The sequence below is a fragment of the Bufo bufo genome, chromosome 2, assembly GCF_905171765.1.
Source record: "Bufo bufo chromosome 2, aBufBuf1.1, whole genome shotgun sequence".
Classification (NCBI taxonomy): domain Eukaryota; kingdom Metazoa; phylum Chordata; class Amphibia; order Anura; family Bufonidae; genus Bufo; species Bufo bufo.
In genome coordinates, this window is record NC_053390.1 from 777,039,543 (window position 1) to 777,060,337 (window position 20,795).

Consider the following 20,795-nt stretch of genomic DNA (forward strand, 5'->3'; position numbering starts at 1 on the left):
TGATAGGGAGAGAGCTGCACCAGAAAGAACATGCCCCCTGAGCAGTGATAGGGAGAGAGCTGCGCCTGAAAGAACATGCCCCCTGAGCAGTGATAGGGAGAGAGCTGCACCAGAAAGAACATGCCCCCCTGAGAAGTGATAGGGAGAGAGCTGCACCAGAAAGAACATGCCCCCTGAGCAGTGATAGGGAGAGAGCTGCACCAGAAAGAACATGCCCCCTGAGCAGTGATAGGGAGAGAGCTGCACCAGAAAGAACATGCCCCATGAGTAGTAATAGGGAGAGAGCTGCACCAGAAAGAACATGCCCCATGAGTAGTAATAGGGAGAGAGCTGCACCAGAAAGAACATGCCCCCTGAGCAGTGATAGGGAGAGAGCTGCACCAGAAAGAACATGCCCCCTGAGCAGTGATAGGGAGAGAGCTGCACCAGAAAGAACATGCCCCCTGAGCAGTGATAGGGAGAGAGCTGCGCCTGAAAGAACATGCCCCCTGAGCAGTGATAGGGAGAGAGCTGCACCAGAAAGAACATGCCCCATGAGTAGTGATAGGGAGAGAGCTGCAGTAGAAAGGACACATCCCCTGAACTATGATAGGGAGAGAGCTGCACCAGAAAGAACATGCCCCATGAGTAGTAATAGGGAGAGAGCTGCACCAGAAAGAACATGCCCCATGAGCAGTGATAGGGAGAGAGCTGCACCAGAAAGAACATGCCCCCTGAGCAGTGATAGGGAGAGAGCTGCACCAGAAAGAACATGCCCCATGAGTAGTGATAGGGAGAGAGCTGCACCAGAAAGAACATGCCCCATGAGTAGTGATAGGGAGAGAGCTGCACCAGAAAGAACATGCCCCCTGAGCAGTGATAGGGAGAGAGCTGCACCAGAAAGAACATGCCCCATGAGTAGTGATAGGGAGTGAGCTGCGCCAGAAAGAACATGCCCCCTGAGCAGTGATAGGGAGAGAGCTGCACCAGAAAGAACATGCCCCCTGAGCAGTGATAGGGAGAGAGCTGCACCAGAAAGAACATGCCCCCTGAGCAGTGATAGGGAGTGAGCTGCACCAGAAAGAACATGCCCCCTGAGCAGTGATAGGGAGAGAGCTGCACCAGAAAGAACATGCCCCATGAGTAGTGATAGGGAGAGAGCTGCACCAGAAAGAACATGCCCCCTGAGCAGTGATAGGGAGAGAGCTGCACCAGAAAGAACATGCCCCCTGAGCAGTGATAGGGAGAGAGCTGCAGTAGAAAGGACACATCCCCTGAACTATGATAGGGAGAGAGCTGCACCAGAAAGAACATGCCCCATGAGCAGTGATAGGGAGAGAGCTGCAGCAGAAATGACACACCCTCTGTGCTCCCAGCCTAAAGACAATCTTGAATGGGGAGACCTCTTGATTCAGGTGAGGTACAGGGCTGATCAATCAATCCATTTACCAGATTTATTTTTATTTTTTTTACTGTTCCTCTGATGAAAAAAATGCAGAAAAAATAATGCTGGCGTGAACAAGCCCATAACCACTAAACTGTCGGGACTCTAGGCAGATACAGTTTACCTGTACTGATACACTGTAACAAACTATCAGGACAGGACAGTGGTTTCTGCTGCTGATCTGTTTAGTTCATAAAAGATTGTTAAGGATGGATGCAACTGTAGCAAACAAATCAACTGTAAGGCCTAAGCAAGAATATTCTGATTCATGGACAGCAAGCAGAGATTTTAAAAAATGGTGAAAAATTTTTTGAAGGTTGCAGAACCTGTTCTATACAACTCACCACCCTGCGGATATCCCGCTCAGATTCCCGCTTTATCCGGGTGACTTCATCCTGATGCGTCTGATAAGCTATCCGCAGATCCGACGCCTTGGTTTTATCCGCCTGCATGACATTGTTTAGCGTTTCCTCCAGCTGTTTCTTGCTGGATTTCAGTTCTAGGACCTCCTGCTGTAATTTAATGCGCTCGCCATCAAACACCCTCCTGGCTTCCTCTCTGGCTTCATTCAATAAAGCAGTCTTGACTTTGTCCGCGGCTCCGTCCCGTAAAACGTTGACCGTGGACTGTAAACGCTGGATTTCACAGTCTTTGATTTTGACCACACGGGCTACGTCAAGTTCATGTTGGCGTATCAGTATCTCCCGGACGGACTGAAGCTCTTTCATCTTCTCCTCATGTAGCTTGGCTTTCAGTTCAGATATGTGAACAGTATGTCGGTGCTGTTCCTGCTCCCGATCCTGCTTGACATCTTGGAGCTTTTCTCGGAGCTTTGTCACCTAAGAAAACACAATAAATGAAGAATATTTATCCAAGTATAACTCATGGCCATTTAAAGGTCCTCTAGGACCTATACCTTTTGGAAGAATATGTGCCTCTGGGATCTACACCTATTGGAAGAATGTGGGTTTCCGGACCACCAATCTGTAAGCCAAGATCATTACTGGCCACACATCGACAGAGACCACATGGAACATGCATAAGGTAAAAAAAAAAAAAAACACCACCTTTAAATTCCTATTTTCATCAAAATATGGTCTGCAGGAAGAGGATTAGGCAAATGTACAATGTATTACTATAGGACAGCAATGTCCTGCAGTCTCAAAGAAAATGAATGGAGCTGTGGCACGCATGCTTCACCTGCTGCTCCATTCCAACAGAGAAATTGAATACCCGTTTCTCAGGATCAGTAGGATTCCCATTGGTCAGACACCAGTGGGTAGGTGATAACTTGTTCTAAACAGAATACCCCTTTAAATGTTACATATATGATCAGCTCAAAAGGAGTTGTTCACTCCTGGCATCCAGCTCTCCAGTTGACGTGGGTCACATGGCCTCTGCAGTCCATGATTGACTGCAGTGGTGATGTGTCCCCCATGCACCACGTGACATTGTGACATGATGCACATGGGACAGCTCACCACTGAAGCCATTCATTGGCTGCAGCTGCCACATAATCAGTGTCAAGCTGGTTGTCGAAGCTGGGAGACCAGAGAGCTGCAGTGGAGTGATTGGAGTGATGGAGCCAGAATCCTGTGGTGAGGATCAGGTAAATGTGATTCCTTCTTCAGGTCCAGCCATGTTGGGGGGGGCTTGACCGAAAGGCCCCCAGGGTTGAAGAACCCCTTTAAAGGGTAACTCCTGTAAAACAGCAGACTTCTTGATTAGTAAACCTTTACAATCGATGTTTGTTGAGGGACTGCTTAAATATGTTTAGTCTGTTGCTTCAAGATGGAGGGCATGGTCAGCGAGAAGAACAGCCGATCACCACACCCAGGGCATGGTCAGCGGGAAGAACAGCCGATCACCACACCCAGGGCATGGTCAGCGGGAAGAACAGCCGATCACCACACCCAGGGCATGGTCAGCGAGAAGAACAGCCGATCACCGCACCCAGGGCATGGTCAGAGAGAAGAACAGCCGATCACCACACCCAGGGCATGGTCAGCGAGAAGAACAGCCGATCACCACACCCAGGTCATGGTCAGCAAAAAGAACAGCCGATCACCACACCCAGGGCATGGTCAGCGAGAAGAACAGCCGATCACCACACCCGGGGCATGGTCAGCGAGAAGAACAGCCGATCACCGCACCCAGGGCATGGTCAGAGAGAAGAACAGCCGATCACCACACCCAGGGCATGGTCCGCGAGAAGAACAGCCGATCACCACACCCAGGTCATGGTCAGCAAAAAGAACAGCCGATCACCACACCCAGGGCATGGTCAGCGAGAAGAACAGCAGATCACCACACCCAGGTCATGGTCAGCAAAAAGAACAGCCGATCACCACACCCAGGGCATGGTCAGCGGAAAGAACAGCCGATCACCACACCCAGGGCATGGTCAGCGAGAAGAACAGCCGATCACCACACCCAGGGCATGGTCAGCGGGAAGAACAGCCGATCACCACACCCAGGGCATGGTCAGCGGGAAGAACAGCCGATCACCACACCCAGGGCACGGTCAGCGAGAAGAACAGCCGATCACCACACCCAGGGCATGGTCAGTGGGAAGAACAGCCGATCACCACACCCAGGGCATGGTCAGCGGGAAGAACAGCGATCACCACACCCAGGACATGGTCAGCGGGAGAAGAACAGCCGATCACCCACACCCAGGGCATGGTCAGCGGGGAAGAACAGCCGATCACCACACCCAGGGCATGGTCAGCGGGAAGAACAGCCGATCACCACACCCAGGTCATGGGTTCCCAAACAGTGGATGATGGGGACTAGTCTCTAGTACTAGAATTTGTGTTCCCTTGTTCTGTAGGGGCGAATAAGAGAGTGGGGCCAGCTTTCTTCATGTTGCTGCTGGTTGTCATCTGCGAATTCTGAGAATATTTTCTTTTAAGAAGCTAATTCAATTCTCTTTGCAGAAAATTGAAGGAGAATCGGGCCTGTGGCACATGGCTACCCGTCTCCTTATTCCTACCATTTATCATAAGAAGGAAGAAGCCAGATGCTCGCTTTCTACTTTTCCCAAATAACCTAAAAGGAAAATGCACCCGACGTATTCATCTTCTTTTCCTGAAATTGATCGAGTTATCCTATTTCCTAAAGCCATCTTCTTCAGTGCTTATATTAATAATTCACAGACAGAAAAATAACTATGTAAGTCTGTAAGCGATTACACAAAGAACACGTAGATATACAGAAGCCATTATACTGACATTCAAAACTATCATACATCCGTATACAGCTGGGAAAAATAAAAGTTTCGGCATTTACCATAATTTACATGGGAACTATTTCTCCTCATAGTGATGGTTTATTTTACACCTTGCTAAGGCCTCATGCACATGACCGTGTGCCGGCCTTGCCCGTACTGCGGACCGCAAATTGTGGTCCGTAATGCACGGGCACAGACCGCGAGGTCGCCGTCTCTGGACCCATTTACCTGAATGGGGTCCGCGATCCGCATAGGATGGTCTGCACCACAAAAAACTAGTGCATGCATTACTTTTTTTGCGGTGCAGAGCCACGGACAGAAAACCCTCGGATGCACTCCGTAGTGCTTCCGTGGCCTTCCGTTCTGTGCCTCTGTTCCGCACCTCATCTTTCGGATTGTGGACCCATTCAAGTGAATGGGTCTGCATCCATGATACGGTGCAGATGCGGCCGGTCCCCGTATATTGCGGACCCGCTGTTTGCGGGCCACAATATGGGCACAGCCGGGTAATAGCCGTGTGCATGATGCCTAGGTCTTCTGCTGCAGACATGTGTGCAACTCTGTCCAAACATTAAATAACGCATCTCTCTCTCTCGTCCACAGCAGGAAATCCCAGAAGATGAATTATAGTATATGCAGCCGAGCCCATCATCTGTCTGTGGGTCTTCTGCTACTAGTTTCAATAAAAATATCCAGACCTCCCATAGTAGAGGCCAGGCTCTAATTGATGCAGGCGAGTTGAAGGCCAGGTCATCCACAGCATATCATAAGAGAAAAATTAAAATGAAATGCAAATTAGTTCCTTATAGTCAAATTGCAATTTTTTTTCTAGGTAAGGATTTCTGATTGGCTGATCTGGTTGCTATGGGCACTGCGGGACTCTTTTTAGAGTTCCCATACAGAAGGCCCATTATTCGTAATGGTCACAGAATAAGTTTTTTTCTTTACAATTATGAATATACCAGACTGACATAAACAGTGTTGAAAATGGCTGACAAACATAAAAGTGCCAGACTAGATTCCCCATAACCGCAGAATACAATAGTACCATGGCCGCTGCACCATACCTTATGCTTTTCCTGCTGGATGTTCTATTTGGATTTGAGTGTGCTTTGTCCGCTGCTCCTCGTTGGCGGTCTGAAACGCCTCCATTTATACTTCACACTTGTCTCCTTTGGCTCGAGTTTTCCTTTGACATGTTTCTGTCATTGTGTCCACACACATACAACCAATTATTTATATTCAACTGATTTCCTCTTTGGCATCCAGGGGGGAAAAATATCAACTTTGTTTAATTCACTAATTCTGCGTGTGCGACTCTTAGCCTATCCCTCCTTCCCTCTGTTCACCTGCATGAGAGGAGATAAAAGAGGCACTTACATTTATCACTTACTGCATGTTTTTTAGCGTTTCGAGAGCAAGTTTTTAAGCATTTTTTTTTCTGTATTGAACATGCCTTTTCACCCTTACCGTGACTAACTTGCACCTTAAAAGACGTTGTCAAAGAGTCAAAATAAAAGTTCTGAAATAGCAGATATGGGGTTAAACTGCAAACGCCCTCTGCAGCAGCAACCTCTGCTCCCAATCCTCCCAGACTGGTGCTTTGTCTATATGGCTGCAGTGGCGACACGCCCGTATACCATCAAGTGACTGCTGCAGCCAATCACTGGCTTCAGCAGTTTCACACTGTATACCGCTGAGGCCGTTGACTGGCTGAAGCAACCACGTGCATTGTACAGTGGCGCTGGAGAGTTATATCATTTAGTATAACTTGCATAACTTTTATTTCAACCCCTTTCCTACCATTTAACAATTTTTGCTTTAACTTGGACAAGCACTTTCATGCTTTTACAATTATTATTTACTTTCACACTTGCGGCAGAGTGATCCGGCAATCTGCATGCAAACGGACAGCATTTGTAGACGGATCCGGATCAGTCTCACAAATGCATTGTAAGAACGGATCTGTCTCTCTGTTTGTCATACGGACAAAGGGATCAGTTTCTATTATTTTTTTTTAACATTTTTACCGGTCGGCACTAATACATTTCAATGTAAATTAATGCCGGCATTCCGGCAACCGACCCGGAATTTTGGACGGAGATAATACCGCAGCATGTTGCGGTATTTCCTCGTCCAAAATGCCGTTCAGTGACTGAACTAAAGACATCCTGATGCATCATGAACGGATTTCTCTCCATTCAGAATGCATTAGGATAAAACTGATCAGTTATTTTCGGTATAGAGCCCCTGTGACGGAAACTCTATGCCGGAAAAGAAAAAACGCTAGTGTGAAAGTACCTTAGGCACATACAGTGGATATAAAAAGTCTACACACCCCTGTTAAAATGTCAGGTTTCTGTGCTGTAAAAAAATGAGACAAAGATAAATTATTTCAGAACTTGTTCCACCTTTAATGTGACCTATAAACTGTACAACTCAATTGAAAAAAACTGAAATCATTTAGGTGGAGGGAAGAAAAAAAAAAAAACTAAAATAATGTGGTTGCATAAGTGTGCACACCCTCTTATAACTGGGGATGTAGCTGTGTTTAGAATTAAGCAATCACATTCAGAATCCTGCTAAATAGAAGTCAGCATACACCTGCCATCATTTAAAGTGCCTCTGATTAACCCCAAAATAAAGTTCAGCTGCTCTAGTTGGTCTTTCCTGAAGTTTTCTTAGTCGCATCCCACAGCAAAAGCCATGGTCCACAGAAGAGCTTCCAAAACATCAGAGGGATCTCATTGTTAGAAGGTATCAGTCAGGAGAAGGGTACAGAAGAATTTCCAAGGCATTAGATATTACCATGGAACACAGTGAAGATAGTCATCATCAAGTGGAGAAAATATGGCACAACAGTGACATACCAAGAACTGGACGTCCCTCCAAAATTGATGAAAGACGAGAAGAAAACTGGTCTGGGAGGCGACCAAGAGGCCTACAGCAACATTTAAGGAGCTGCATGAATATCTGGCAAGTACTGGCTGTGTGGTACATGTCACAACAATCTCCTGTATTCTTCATATGTCTGGGCTATGGGGTAGAGTGCAAGATGAAAGCCTTTTCTTACGAAGAAAAACATCCAAGCCAGGCTACATTTTGCAAAAACACATCTGAAGTCTCCCAAAAGCATGTGGGAAAAGGTATTCTGGTCTGATGAAACCAAGGTTGAACTTTTTGGCCATAATTCCAAAAGATATGTTTGGTGCAAAAACAACACTGCACATCACCAAAAGAACACCATGCCCACAGTGAAGCATGGTGGTGGCAGCATCATGCCAAGGGGCTTCAGCTAGAACTGGGGCCTTAGTTAAGCTAGAGGGAATTATGAACAGTTCCGTATACCAGTCAATATTGGCACAAAACCTTCAGGCTTCTGCTAGAAAGCTGAACATGAAGAGGAACTTCATCTTTCAGCATGACAACGACCCAAAGCATACATCCAAATCAACAAAGGAATGGCTTCACCAGAAGAAGATTAAAGTTTTGGAATGGCCCAGCCAGAACCAAGACCTGAATCCGATTGAAAATCTGTGGGGTGATCTGAAGAGGGCTGTGCCCAGGAGATGCCCTCGCAATCTGACAGATTTGGAGTGTTTTTGCAAAGAAGGAGTGGGCAAAATCTTGCCAAGTCAAAATGTGCCCATGCTGATAGACTCATACCCAAAAATATGAGTCTATATGTGCCTGTAATAAAATCAAAAGGTGCTTCATATTTTATTTTTATAATTTTTTCTTCCCTCTACCTAAAGATTTCAGTTTGTTTTTCAATTGAGTTGTACAGTTTATAGGTCACATAAAGGTGGGAAAAAGTTCTGAAATTATTTATTTTTGTCTCATTTTTTTACATCACAGAAACCCTGACATTTTAACAGGGGTGTGTAGACTTTTTATACCCACTGTATATTATGCAAATAACTTCAAACAGATAATAAAGGATAATGCTGGAGTCCTTATAAAAAGGTATACTTAACATTGGAAAATTGGACCCATAAAACATAACTTTTAATAAAGATATAACTAAAATCACCCTATATAGAGTAGTGAATAGATACTTATTAATTGTAGGCAAACCTATATAGCCCAGCTACCACTGTACATATAACATCCACTCAATAGCTCGGATGATGAAATGTATAGGTACATGAATTAGGGACAAAGCACTTTTAGTCGGTCCTGGGGCATTAATACTAATGCCGGGGGAAGACTCTCCCTGCACGAACCCTGACTGGACCTCCTGCCCAGGGGCAGACCATAAAGGGATTCTGTCACCAGGGTTCACCCCTGTCAGCTAAACATATGCTGATGTTCAGGGGCCTCATCAGGATTCCTAATGTGTGCTTCTAAATGTGATCCGTAGCCTTATTTTGCTAAAAAAAACTGGTTTTACTAACCTGTCACTCGAAGAAATAAGGTGCCCAAGGTGATGTCAAGGGAGCAAGGTGCCGGCTGCACCCACCGCTGTTCGTCGCCCAGTGCCCGCCTTTCCAGACTTCTGCACCGCCTCTCCCTAATCCTCTGTGCCGCCTCTCGCTCTCCCTCCTCCTCTCTCCTCCACCTCCTCCTCCTGCTTGCTGTAAGATCTCGCGCGTGCGCACAGGGCTCTGGATCACATTTAGAAGCCCACATTAGAATCCTGAATGAGCCCTGAACATCAGCATATGTTTAGCTGACAGGGGTGAAACCTACGGTGACAGAATCCCATTAAAATAGGGGCTGGGTGCTTGATAAGGCAGTGATGACTGCTCATCAAGCACCCGCAGGAGGCAGTCTGGCAACCAAAAGGGCACATACTTGTTGCATCTTTTCCTACTACACAGCAGGGAACATGCGATGTACCCAGCCCCTATTTTAAGTTCTTCTGCCCTCATTTGTCTCATCTTTTAGACAAAGTTTGTCATCCACAATGATGGAATGTACTCAGCTATTAACTGTTGGGCAAAAATGTTTTTTTTGTCCACATAATTTGAGTGTTTTCAGCTTGTTACTCAGCTATTATCTTTTGGATAAATATGCCATCACATGTAGTTTGAGTTTATTCAGATTGTACCTGACCCCCTGGGGAACCAGATAGGGTGAAACGCATCGGAGTATTATTACCCAACTCAACTTCTACCCATTACCATCTAGGGCCATTTAGGGCCAGGCACGAGGACAGGGAATCCCACCATCTGGGGTTGTCCTGGGCAGAGGTCCAGTCAGGGTTCGTGCAGGGAGAGTCCTTTCCCGGCATTAGTATTAATACCCCAGGACCTGACTAAAAGTGCTTTGTCCCTAATTCTGGTACCTATACATTTCATCCGAGCTATTGAGTGGATATTATATGTACTGAGGTAGCTGGGCTATATAGGTTTGCCCACAATTAATAAGTATCTATTCGCTAATCTATATAGGGCGATTTTAGTTATATCTTTATTAAAAGTTATGTTTTGTTTTAAGGGTCCAATTTTCCAATGTTTTGGATATATATTATGCCCTATTATAGCTTTGTGTATATTGTTCCAACACATCTGAAAAAAAATAAAATAAACAAGTGAAGCAAATTTTAACCCCTTCAACCCAGGCCTGTTTTCACCTTCCAGCCCAGGCCATTTTTTGCAAATCTGACATGTGTAACTTTATGTGGTGATAACTTTAAAACGCTTTTACTTATCCAAGCCATTCTGAGATTGTTTTCTCGCTCACATATGTACTTCATGACAGTGGTAAAAATATGTTAAAAAATATATTAAACTTTATTCATAAAAAAATACCAAAATTTACCCAAATTTTGTCAAATTTGCAAATTTCAATTTCTCTACTTTTATAATAGATATGAATACCTTCAAAACATAGTAATTACTTTACATTCCCCATATGTCACACAACTTCATGTTTGGATAATTTTGAAAAATACATTTTATTTTTTGGGGACGTTAGAAGGCTTAGAATTATGGAAGCAAATCTTGAAAATTTTTCGGGCAAATTTCCAAAACTCACATTTTAAAAAGGACCAGCTTTCAGGTCTGAAGTCACTTTGTGAGGCCTCTACATAATATAAACCACCCAAAAATGACCCCATTTTAGGAAATTACACCCCCTCAAGGTATACAAAACAGATTTTACAAACTTTGGTAACCGTTTAAGTGTTCCACAAAAATTGATGGAAAATCGAGATGAAATTTCAGAATTTCACTTTTTTGGCAGATTTTACATTTTAATCCATTTTTTCCAGTAGGAAATCAAGGGTTTAAGAGCCAAATAAAACTCTATATTTATTACCCTGATTCTGCGGTTTACAGAAACACCCCCACATGGTGATCGTAAACTGCTGTACGGGCACCCCGGCAAGGGTGCAGAAGGAATGGAAAGAATGCCTTATGGTTTTTTGGAAAGGCAATTTAGCTGAACTGGTTTTAGATGCCATGTTCCCATTTGAAGCCCCCCCCTGATGCACCCCTACAGTAGAAACTCAAAAGTTACCACATTTTGGAATACGGGGATAAGGTGCCAGTTTTTATTGTTACTATTTTGGGGTACATTTATTTTTTTGTTGCTCTATATTATGTTTTTTTGTGAGGCAAGGGTAACAAAAAAAATAAATGTAGTTTTGGCACCGTTTTTTATTTTTACACGGTTTACCTGAGGGATTAGGTCATGTGACTTTTTTATAGAGCAGATCATTTACGCACGTGGCAATACCCAATATGTCTACTTTTTATTTATTTATTATTTAAGAGTTTACACATTATCAGCATTTTTGAAATCCGAAATAATGATATTTTAGTGTCTCCATAGTCTGAGAGCCATAGTTTTTTTTATTTTTTGACCGATTCTCTCAGGTAGGGTCTCATTTTTTGCGGGATGAGGTGACGGCCTGGTTGGTACTATATTGGGGGGGGCATATGCCTTTTTGATCACTTGCTGTAGCAATTTTGTGATGGTATGTGACAAAAATGGCTTTTTTTTTACACAGTTTTTTATTTTTATTTTACGGTGTTCCGGTTTTTATTAATTTTTTTTTATGGTGTTTATCGGGACAGGGTGGATCATGTGAAATATTTATAGAGCCGGTCATTACGGACGCGGGCGATACCTAATATGTGTGGGTTTTCTTTTTTTATGTTGTTTATTATAAAATAAGGGGGAAGAGGCGTTTTTTGTCTTTTGTACTTTATTAATTTTATATAAACACTTTTTTTTTTACGTATCTTTTATTTATGACATTCACATTTGGGGGTCGATCCCCCTCTGCAATGCATTACAATACTTTTGCATTGTAAGGCATTGCCTGTTAGGGTATAACACTGAGTCATACACTAACAGGTTGCCTAGGAGACCGGGCCTGAGGCTGAATCTCCTTGGGACCCGTAGATGGCAGTTCCCGATGCGTGCAAGACATTGGACAGCCTCTGCACAGCTTCGGGCTGCCTTGTGTCGCATCGGGGTCCCCGCCACAGCAGCGCCGGGGACTTAATGCGATTGTTTCCTCTGACACAAAACCTCTTGTATGTCCGCGGTCAGCGTGGACCGTGGCATAGAAGGGGTTAATCCGCCCGGCTTGGCTTTTACAGCGATGCCGGCGGATACAGCAGGGGCCCGGCTACCACCGGACTGCCGGGCCCCTGCAGTGATCGCGTGCGCACCGCTCCGGTGCCCGCGCGATCACTATGACGTACTATTACGTCAAAATTGCGGGAACTCAGTGGTTTCCCATGACGTAACAGTACGTCAAAGGTCGGGAAGGGGTTAAATTACCTCAATGAAAAAATAAAAAACCTACCATTGTGTGTTTACAGCCCTTATGCGAACTTACAGTGGGATGCGAAAGTTTGGGCAACCTTGTTAATCGTCATTATTTTCCTGTATAAATCGTTGGTTGTTACGATAAAATATGTCAGTTAAATATATCATATAGGAGACCACACACAGTGATATCTGAGAAGTGAAATGAAGTTTATTGGATATTTACAGAAGTGTGCTAAATTGTTTAAACAGAATTAGCAGGTGCATAAATTTGGGCACTGTTGTCATTTTTATTGATTCCAAAACTTTAGAACTAATTATTGGAACTCAAATTGGCTTGGTAAGCTCAGTGACCCAGCCTACATACACAGGTGAATCCAATTATGAGAAAGAGTATTTAAGGGGGTCAATTGTAAGTTTCCCTCCTCTGAAGAGTAGCAACATGGGGGTCTCAAAACAACTCTCAAATGACCTGAAGACAAAGATTGTTCACCATCATGGTTTAGGGCAGTGGTCGGCAAGTGCGGCTTGCGAGCCACAAGCGGCTCTTTAGACCCTTGAATGCGGCTCTTTGGTGCGGGCTCCCACGGCGAAACCAACCCATCCTGCACTACCAGAGGAATCTTGCCTGTGGGACGCATTTGCGTTCCACAAAGCAAGAGAGGGCGTGTTGCTCCTGCACCGGGTCAGAGTCCTGCCCTTGCACCTGGGTCACTGACCTCCTGACTTCAGTGACATTGCTCCGCCTCTCCCTCTCCTCAGTAGGACAGTAACTAGCAACCCGACGGCCCGATGTGGGCGGATCTATAATATCCCCGCACCCTTTTCTACCCGCGATTTCCTGCAGCCTGAACCTTCAATCTTCCATGCCAGCAAGCGGAACATCAGTTGCATTGCCACAACTGCACCATTGATGTGAGTAGCAGGGGAACAGCGGTTATATTCAGGTTTCCAGACTGTGCACATGTGACTGCAGTACAGTAAGGAAGCTGGGTGAATTATTATCATGAAATGTCATCCAGCTTCCCTGCTATCCTGCATGGCACAAGTGCAGAGGCATTAGAGTATGGGGGAGAGGCACAGCAGGAAAGCTGGGTGTCTATATATGGTGTATTGTATATGTGTGCGTCCATGTATGTGGTGACTGTGTGTATTAAGTGCGCCCATGTATGTGGAAGAGTGCGTGTATGAGTGCGTCCATGTATGTGTGGAGAGTGCGTGTATCAAATGCATCTATGTATATGGTGAGTGCATGTATGAGTGCGTCCATGTATGTGAAGAGTGCGTGTATGGCTGCGTCCATGTATGTGGAGAGTGCGTGTATGAGTGCATCTATGTATATGGTGAGCACATGTATGTCATGAGTGCGTCCATGTACGTGGAGAGTGCGTGTATGACTGCGTCCATGTATGTGGAGAGTGCGTGTATGAGTGCATCTATGTATATGGTGAGCACATGTATGTCATGAGTGCGTCCATGTACGTGGAGAGTGCGTGTATGACTGCGTCCCATGTACGTGTAGAGTGCGTGTATGACTGCGTCATGACGTGGAGAGTGCGTGTATGAATGCGTCCATGTATGTGGAGAGTGCGTGTATGACTGCGTCCATGTTTGTGGAGAGTGCGTGTATGACTGCGTCCATGTACGTGGAGAGTGCGTGTATGACTGCGTCCATGTATGTGGAGAGTGCGTGTATGACTGCGTCCATGTACGTGGAGAGTGCGTGTATGACTGCGTCCATGTACGTGGAGAGTGCGTGTATGACTGCGTCCATGTATGTGGAGAGTGCGTGTATGACTGCGTCCATGTATGTGGAGAGTGTGTGTATGACTGCGTCCATGGCTGCAGTATGAAAGGTACAGAGGCTAAAATACTTGTGGATATGTAGAGGTAAATCAGACATGTCTATTACAATTGCAGCGCATGCGCTACTTTTTTGCGGTGCGGAGGCACAGCCAGAAGCACCACGGAAGCACTTTGTAGCACTCATATATCTCGGATCCTGGACCCATTGAAGTGAATGGGTCCATGATGTGGGCTACACACGGCCCTGTGCAGCCCGCATCATGGACCCATTCACTTCAGCATGTGCTTCCTTCCTATATATTTTAGGTTTTAAAAATGTGGCTCTCAAAAAAATAATTCAATCGTGGTTTTGGCGATATTTGGCTCAGTTGACAAAAAAGTTTGCCCACCACTGGTTTAGGGGAAGGATACAGAAAGCTGTCTCAGAGATTTCAGCTTCTGTTTCCACAGTTAGGAACATATTGAGGAAATGGAAGACCACAGGCTCAGTTCAAGTTAAGGCTCGAAGTGGCAGACCAAGAAAAATCTCGGATAGACAGAAGCGACGAATGGTGAGAACAGTCAGAGTCAACCCACAGACCAGCACCAAAGACCTACAACATCATTTGCTGCAGATGGAGTCACTGTGCATCGTTCAACCATTCGGCGCACTTTACACAAGGAGATGCTGTATGCGAGAGTGATGCAGAGGAAGCCTTTTCTCCGCCCACAGCACAAAAAGTGCCGCTTGAGGTGGGCTAAAGCACATTGGGACAAGCCAGCTTCATTTTGGAATAAGGTGCTGTGGACTGATGAAACTAAAATTGAGTTATTTGGCCATAACAAGGGGCGTTATGCATGGAGGAAAAAGAACACAGCATTCCAAGAAAAACACCTGCTACCTACAGTAAAATATGGTGGTGGTTCCGTCATGCTGTGGGGCTGTGGGGCCAGTGCAGGGACTGGGAATCTTGTCAAAGTTGAGGGACGCATGGATTCCACTCAGTATCAGCAGATTCTGGAGACCAATATCCAGGAATCAGTGACAAAGCTGAAGCTGCGCCGGGGCTGGATCTTTCAACAAGACAACGACCCTAAACACTGCTCAAAATCCACTAAGGCATTTATGTAGAGGAACAAGTACAACGTTCTGGAATGGCCATCTCAGTCCCCAGACCTGAATATAATTGAAAATCTGTGGTGTGACTTAAAGAGAGCTGTCCATGCTCGGAAGCCATCAAACCTGAATGAACTAAAGATGTTTTGTAAAGAGGAATGGTCCAAAATACCTTCAACCAGAATCCAGACTCTCATTGGAACCTACAGGAAGCGTTTAGAGGCTGTAATTTCTGCAAAAGGAGGATCTACTAAATATTGATTTTTCATTTCTTTTTTGTGGTGCCCAAATTTATGCACCTGCCTAATTTAGTTTAAACAATTATAGCACACTTTCTGTAATTCCAATAAACTTCATTTCACTTCTCAAATATCACTGTGTGTGTCTCCTATAGGATATATTTAACTGACATTTTTTATCGTAACAACCAGCGATTTATACAGGAAAGTCATGACGATTAACAAGGTTGCCCAAACTTTCACATCCCACTGTATATCCGCAGTTAAGCACACAAACCCTGTGTACAGTCGGATACCTCTTTTTTTTTTTTTGTTACTGATAAATATAACAGATATTGATTTCAGAACATTTAAAAGGGTTTTCCAAGACTTTAATACTGATGACCTATATAGATCATCAGTATCTGATCGGTGGGTGTCCGCCGATCAGCTGTTTGAGAAGGCACTGGTGCACATGCGAGTGCCGCGGCCTTCTCGCAGCATACCAAGCACAGCACCGTACATTGTATAGTGGCTGCGCTTGGTATCGCGCTCATCCACATTCACTTCTATTGGGCTGAGCTGCTCCGAGACCACGTGACTGATGAACGGGGCGTCACTGGCCTAGGAAAAGCAGAGAGAAGGCTATGGAGCTACTGCGAGCACTGGTGCCTTTTCAAGAGGCAGATCGTGGGGGCCCAAGGTGTCGGACCCCCACCGATCAGATACTGATGACCTACCCGGAGGACAGGTCATCAGTATTAAAGACTCGGAAAACCACTTTAACCCTCGATCGACCTCCACGGTTTGCAATACCAGGTGCTCCTGTATCGTTCTTTGCACTCCAGGCCAAGGACAGACACCGCTCTCGACAGCTACAGCACTAAACAAATCAGGCAACCATGTTTTTGTAATGACTTCATTACCCGTTTTGTTATACTTGTCGTTATTAAGTCCAAAATTTGAAAAAAGACCACCTACAAGGAAACTGTCAGCAAGTAGACTAAGCTGCGGATAAGCCATACTACAGCTTAAAGGGGTTGTCCGGGTTCAGAGCTGAACCCGGACAAACCTCTATTTTCACCCAGGAAGCCCCCCTGACTTGAGCATCGGAGCATTTCATGCTCCGATGATCTCCTTTGCGCTGCGCTAAATCGCGCAGGGCAAAGGCACTTTTGTTTACAACACACTGCCCGTCGGAAGCTTCCGCCAGGCATTGTGTTCGGTGACGTCACCGGCTCTGATGGGCGGGCTTTAGCACTGCCCTAGCCGTTTTACTGGCTAGAGCAGCGCTAAAGCCCGCCCATCAGTGCCGGTGATGTCCCCGGGCTCCCTGAGCAGCCAGAAGAAGAGGCTTCAGCACTCCTGCAAGGGACCCGGTGCGTCACCGAGTCTAAGAAAAGTTCACTTCCAGCGAAGAATTTCCTATAAGAAAACGGGGCTTGAGAAACATGTGGAAAAGGTAGGACATGGATGTATGTTATAGGTTTGTTTGTCTTTTACTAATGTAACAAAGTCCTCAATCCCAGACAACCCCTTTAATAGATATTTTACAGTACAGTAGAAGTGACTGAAGAGAGTATCTCATGAACATAATATGACTAAGGGTATATAGATATCATAGAAGGGAATCATGAGGATCAGCTCTTGCTCTGAAGGACTTCAGCTGTCCAGCATTACATAGATGGCCACTCATTTAGTGGCCACCATTCCAAGGGGTTACTTAGGATAGCTGCCACCACTTTCAGATTGTCAAGTCCTCCAGAGAGGGAGTAGGTCTATGGGCCCTATGGCTAACAGAAGGAAGCCCACCTCCACGGCATCCATACTGTAAGACTGGGTAAACCACTGCCCTTTAAATCCATCAGCAGAGTACAGACTGCTATTTATGGCATTCAGCCAGTGCCATCTGACCAGGTAGCGGCAGGGAGTCTGAATTCAATTATCTGAAGGATTCATCTTATTATACCAGGATGATAATTAGGGACAATTATAGGAGATGCGTCATTGTGTTGGTAACTGGCTTTATACAGATAGCACAATCCTTTCTAAAGACACAATGGTGTTTTGATGACGGCAATTAAAACATCATTGGCTGTAATTGACGCTTTTGTTACGACGACGCTGCTCGGTTGGAGAACCCTTTCCAATACAAATAGTAGGCTTAAAGGGGTTGTCTGAGTTCTTTTTTGTTCTTTGTATGTTTTTGACTAGGCAAATATAAGGACTTTACAATTCACTTACTTTATCTTCAGTTGCTGCTTTCTCAGATTTCACTGAGGGTCACATGACCTGTGATGTCAGCTTCTCTCCCTGCTCTGATGATGTTTGGTGCACAAGCCTGAGAGAGCAGATATGGGTCTGTACACGAGACGTCGCTGTGCTGGCCACGTCCCTCTGCACTGCAGGCTGCTGCCTAATTGCTCTCTCCCTGGATTCTTAACGCCTTCAGCTGCACAGACTCAGGGCTGAAGGCTTTACTGAATAGCTGCAGGCAGTGACGAGACAAATGCTGGGCACAAAAGCTCACAGACTAGAGGAGTTCTGCACAAGGAGTTCTGCCCAAGAACAGGTAGGGAGAAGATCCTGTGTGTATCAGCAGTGTCATTATACAGCTGGGACTTGTAGTCCTACACGTACGACATGCTGCTGAGTCTCCCAGCAGGCAGACATGTCACTCAGGGGAGCTCTTGTATTCACTCCCTTTGCAGAGCAGGGGGAGGGGTAGAGATTGTTGTTATTACAGGTAAACAAAGGGCCAGAAGAGAACCAGGGAAATGAGGAAATATAGATTTTTTTGCCGAAAACTTATATATTGCCTGACATCAGATTTACAGAGCTATATATTTTTTTTTCAGAACTCTGACAACCCCTTAATAGTATACAACTACAAGCATGGAATAATGTATACATCAGCTCTTATCGGCTCTATACTGTGTTACTTCTCCCTGATAAAGGGGATGCTATGCATGCTAAACAATATATTGGGTGTTTTCTAGGCATATAACAGTCACACAGCCATATAACTTACACACAATGCTGCTATATGACATACAGATAAATAATCAGGACCCATAGTAACCGTTCACCAAATATTGTAAGTCACTATTCTGTTTAAGGTCCAGAACTTACTGCGCTGATTAATTACACAATATACCTGTTGGGGAGGGGGGGGAAACTTTTCTCATCTGATAAATTATATAATTCTGACTGCACTTAACGCCCACTAGGGGGAGCTAGGAAAGCAAATGAATGCAGGCATCCTGATTTTCCCCACAGTTGTGTTCCCTGGCCACCTATAGTAGGTACACCACTGCACATTATTATAGCAAAGCAATGCTAAAAAATAATAGGCTGAGCTCTTTTTTTTTTCACTTTTTTCTGTGTTTTCTATCGCCCCCCTGCTGACCACTGCATTCTGTAAGAGCGGTGGGTGACAAGCATTCAGAGCACTTTTGAATGCAGTTACCTAACATCAAGCCCAATGAGCCACTAACTTGACAAAGTCAGTAGAATATACAGGAACACAACTATATATATAATATATATAAAAAAAAAAAGAAACATCAGTTTCTGCAAGAAAAAAATCTAAGTACAGGAGGTGGAAGTCCCATTAACACCTGGCCATTATTTGTATCCGTCTCTCTACAGAAAGGTGACGTAGACAGGAGACTGGATCCGTATACACTGCCCGTCAAGCAAGATCCCCCAGCATTACTGTTGTTCTTCATGCAATTATGTGCTTAGCTGATGAAAACCTGTGTACACAGAAAACCAGCAGCTGAAACATGTGGATAAACATCCCTTCCATTTTATTTTAAAATTCGAATAATATAAGAAGACAGGGGCAAAGAAACACTCACTTTCTAAAAGAGCAGCAGAAAATAGAAAAACCAAAAATAAATAAAATTATAGCATATGTTCACAAAAAAAAAATAAAATATTATATCTGACACGCACACATAAATACAGTCACGCCACCCCTTCCAGTAATTTTTCTGCATAAATGTCCCCTTTGAAAAGAGCCAGCTTCAGTGCTCCCCTAAATGACAACCACGCCATCCACTGTGCCCCATAAATGACCCCATAGCAGTGGCCTTATACACCCGATATAATATTATATTATTTGCACTGCAACTGCCTGCAGTCCACAAAACTGTGTACTGTATTCTGTGGACTGCAGCTGTGGCTTGATAGTCAAAATCAATAAGCAGTGATACAAAAGTGGCAGGGTAAGCCCCCGCCTTACATAAGGTCTACTAGGTCATCCACTCCGAGACGTCTCACCTTGGGCTGGACGTGCGCGGGACTATCCTGCAGAGAACGCCCGAGGTGAGGACACACACATTGCAATTCTACATAAGATGTATAGAAGAGGGAGGAGGGAGCATCCGGCACATCACAATACACTGAAATACTGCGCACAATACTACTTGTCCCTCACCACAACAAACCAGAAAAAGGAATTTTACCCAAAATCTGAGACATTAATTCATGTGGATATTGCTTGTCTCGTTCTGTAGTAGAAGAAGGCACAGTTTGTACCTCCTCCCTGTCTGTCAATGTGAAAGATTCAGATAACATGGCACTGCATCCTTGCCTCTCCATGCAAAATATGGCTGCACAGATAGCACTACCTTGCCGACTCCAATGTGGACACAGTCAAAACCGTGTCCTTGTATATAGCCCAGGCAGCACCGTTGTCCTTGTTAAATCGCCCAGGCAGCACCGTGTCCTTTATATAGCCCAGATAGCACCGTTCGCATGATATAGCCCAGGCAGCACCGTGTCCTTGTATATAGCCCAGGCAGCACCGTGTCTTGTATATAGCACAGATAGCACCGTGTCCTTGTATTTAGCAGGCCGTGTCCGTGTATAAAGCACAGGCAGCACCGTGTCCTTGTATAAGCCCAGGCAGCACCGTGTCCTTGTATATAGCCCAGGCAGCACCGTGTCCTTGTATATAGCCCAGGCAGCACCGTGTCCTTGTATATAGCCCAGGCAGCACCGTGTCCTTGTATATAGCCCAGGCAGCACCGGTCCTTGTATATAGCCCAGGCAGCACCGTGTCCTTGTATATAGCCCAGGCAGCACCGTGTCCTTGTATAAGCCCAGGCAGCACCGTGTCCTGTATATAGCCCAGCCAGCACCGTGCCTTGTATATAGCCCAGGCAGCACCGTGTCCTTGTATATAGCACAGATAGCACCGTGTCCTTGTATATAGCCCAGGCAGCACCGTGTCCTTGTATATAGCCCAGGCAGCACCGTGTCCTTGTATATAGCCCAGGCAGC

General features: G+C 45.2%; 1 protein-coding gene across 1 annotated transcript in view; it reads right to left on the bottom strand.

The window, feature by feature from the left end:
- JAKMIP1 (janus kinase and microtubule interacting protein 1) overlaps positions 1–20,795 on the bottom strand; it is a 128,824-nt gene that overhangs the window by 97,741 nt on the left and 10,288 nt on the right. Inside the window, 3 exon segments of the mRNA XM_040419114.1 lie at positions 1,768–2,262; positions 5,723–5,743; positions 5,745–6,004. Of these exon segments, the coding sequence (XP_040275048.1) occupies positions 1,768–2,262; positions 5,723–5,743; positions 5,745–5,807 (579 nt within the window). The 5' untranslated portion in view covers positions 5,808–6,004.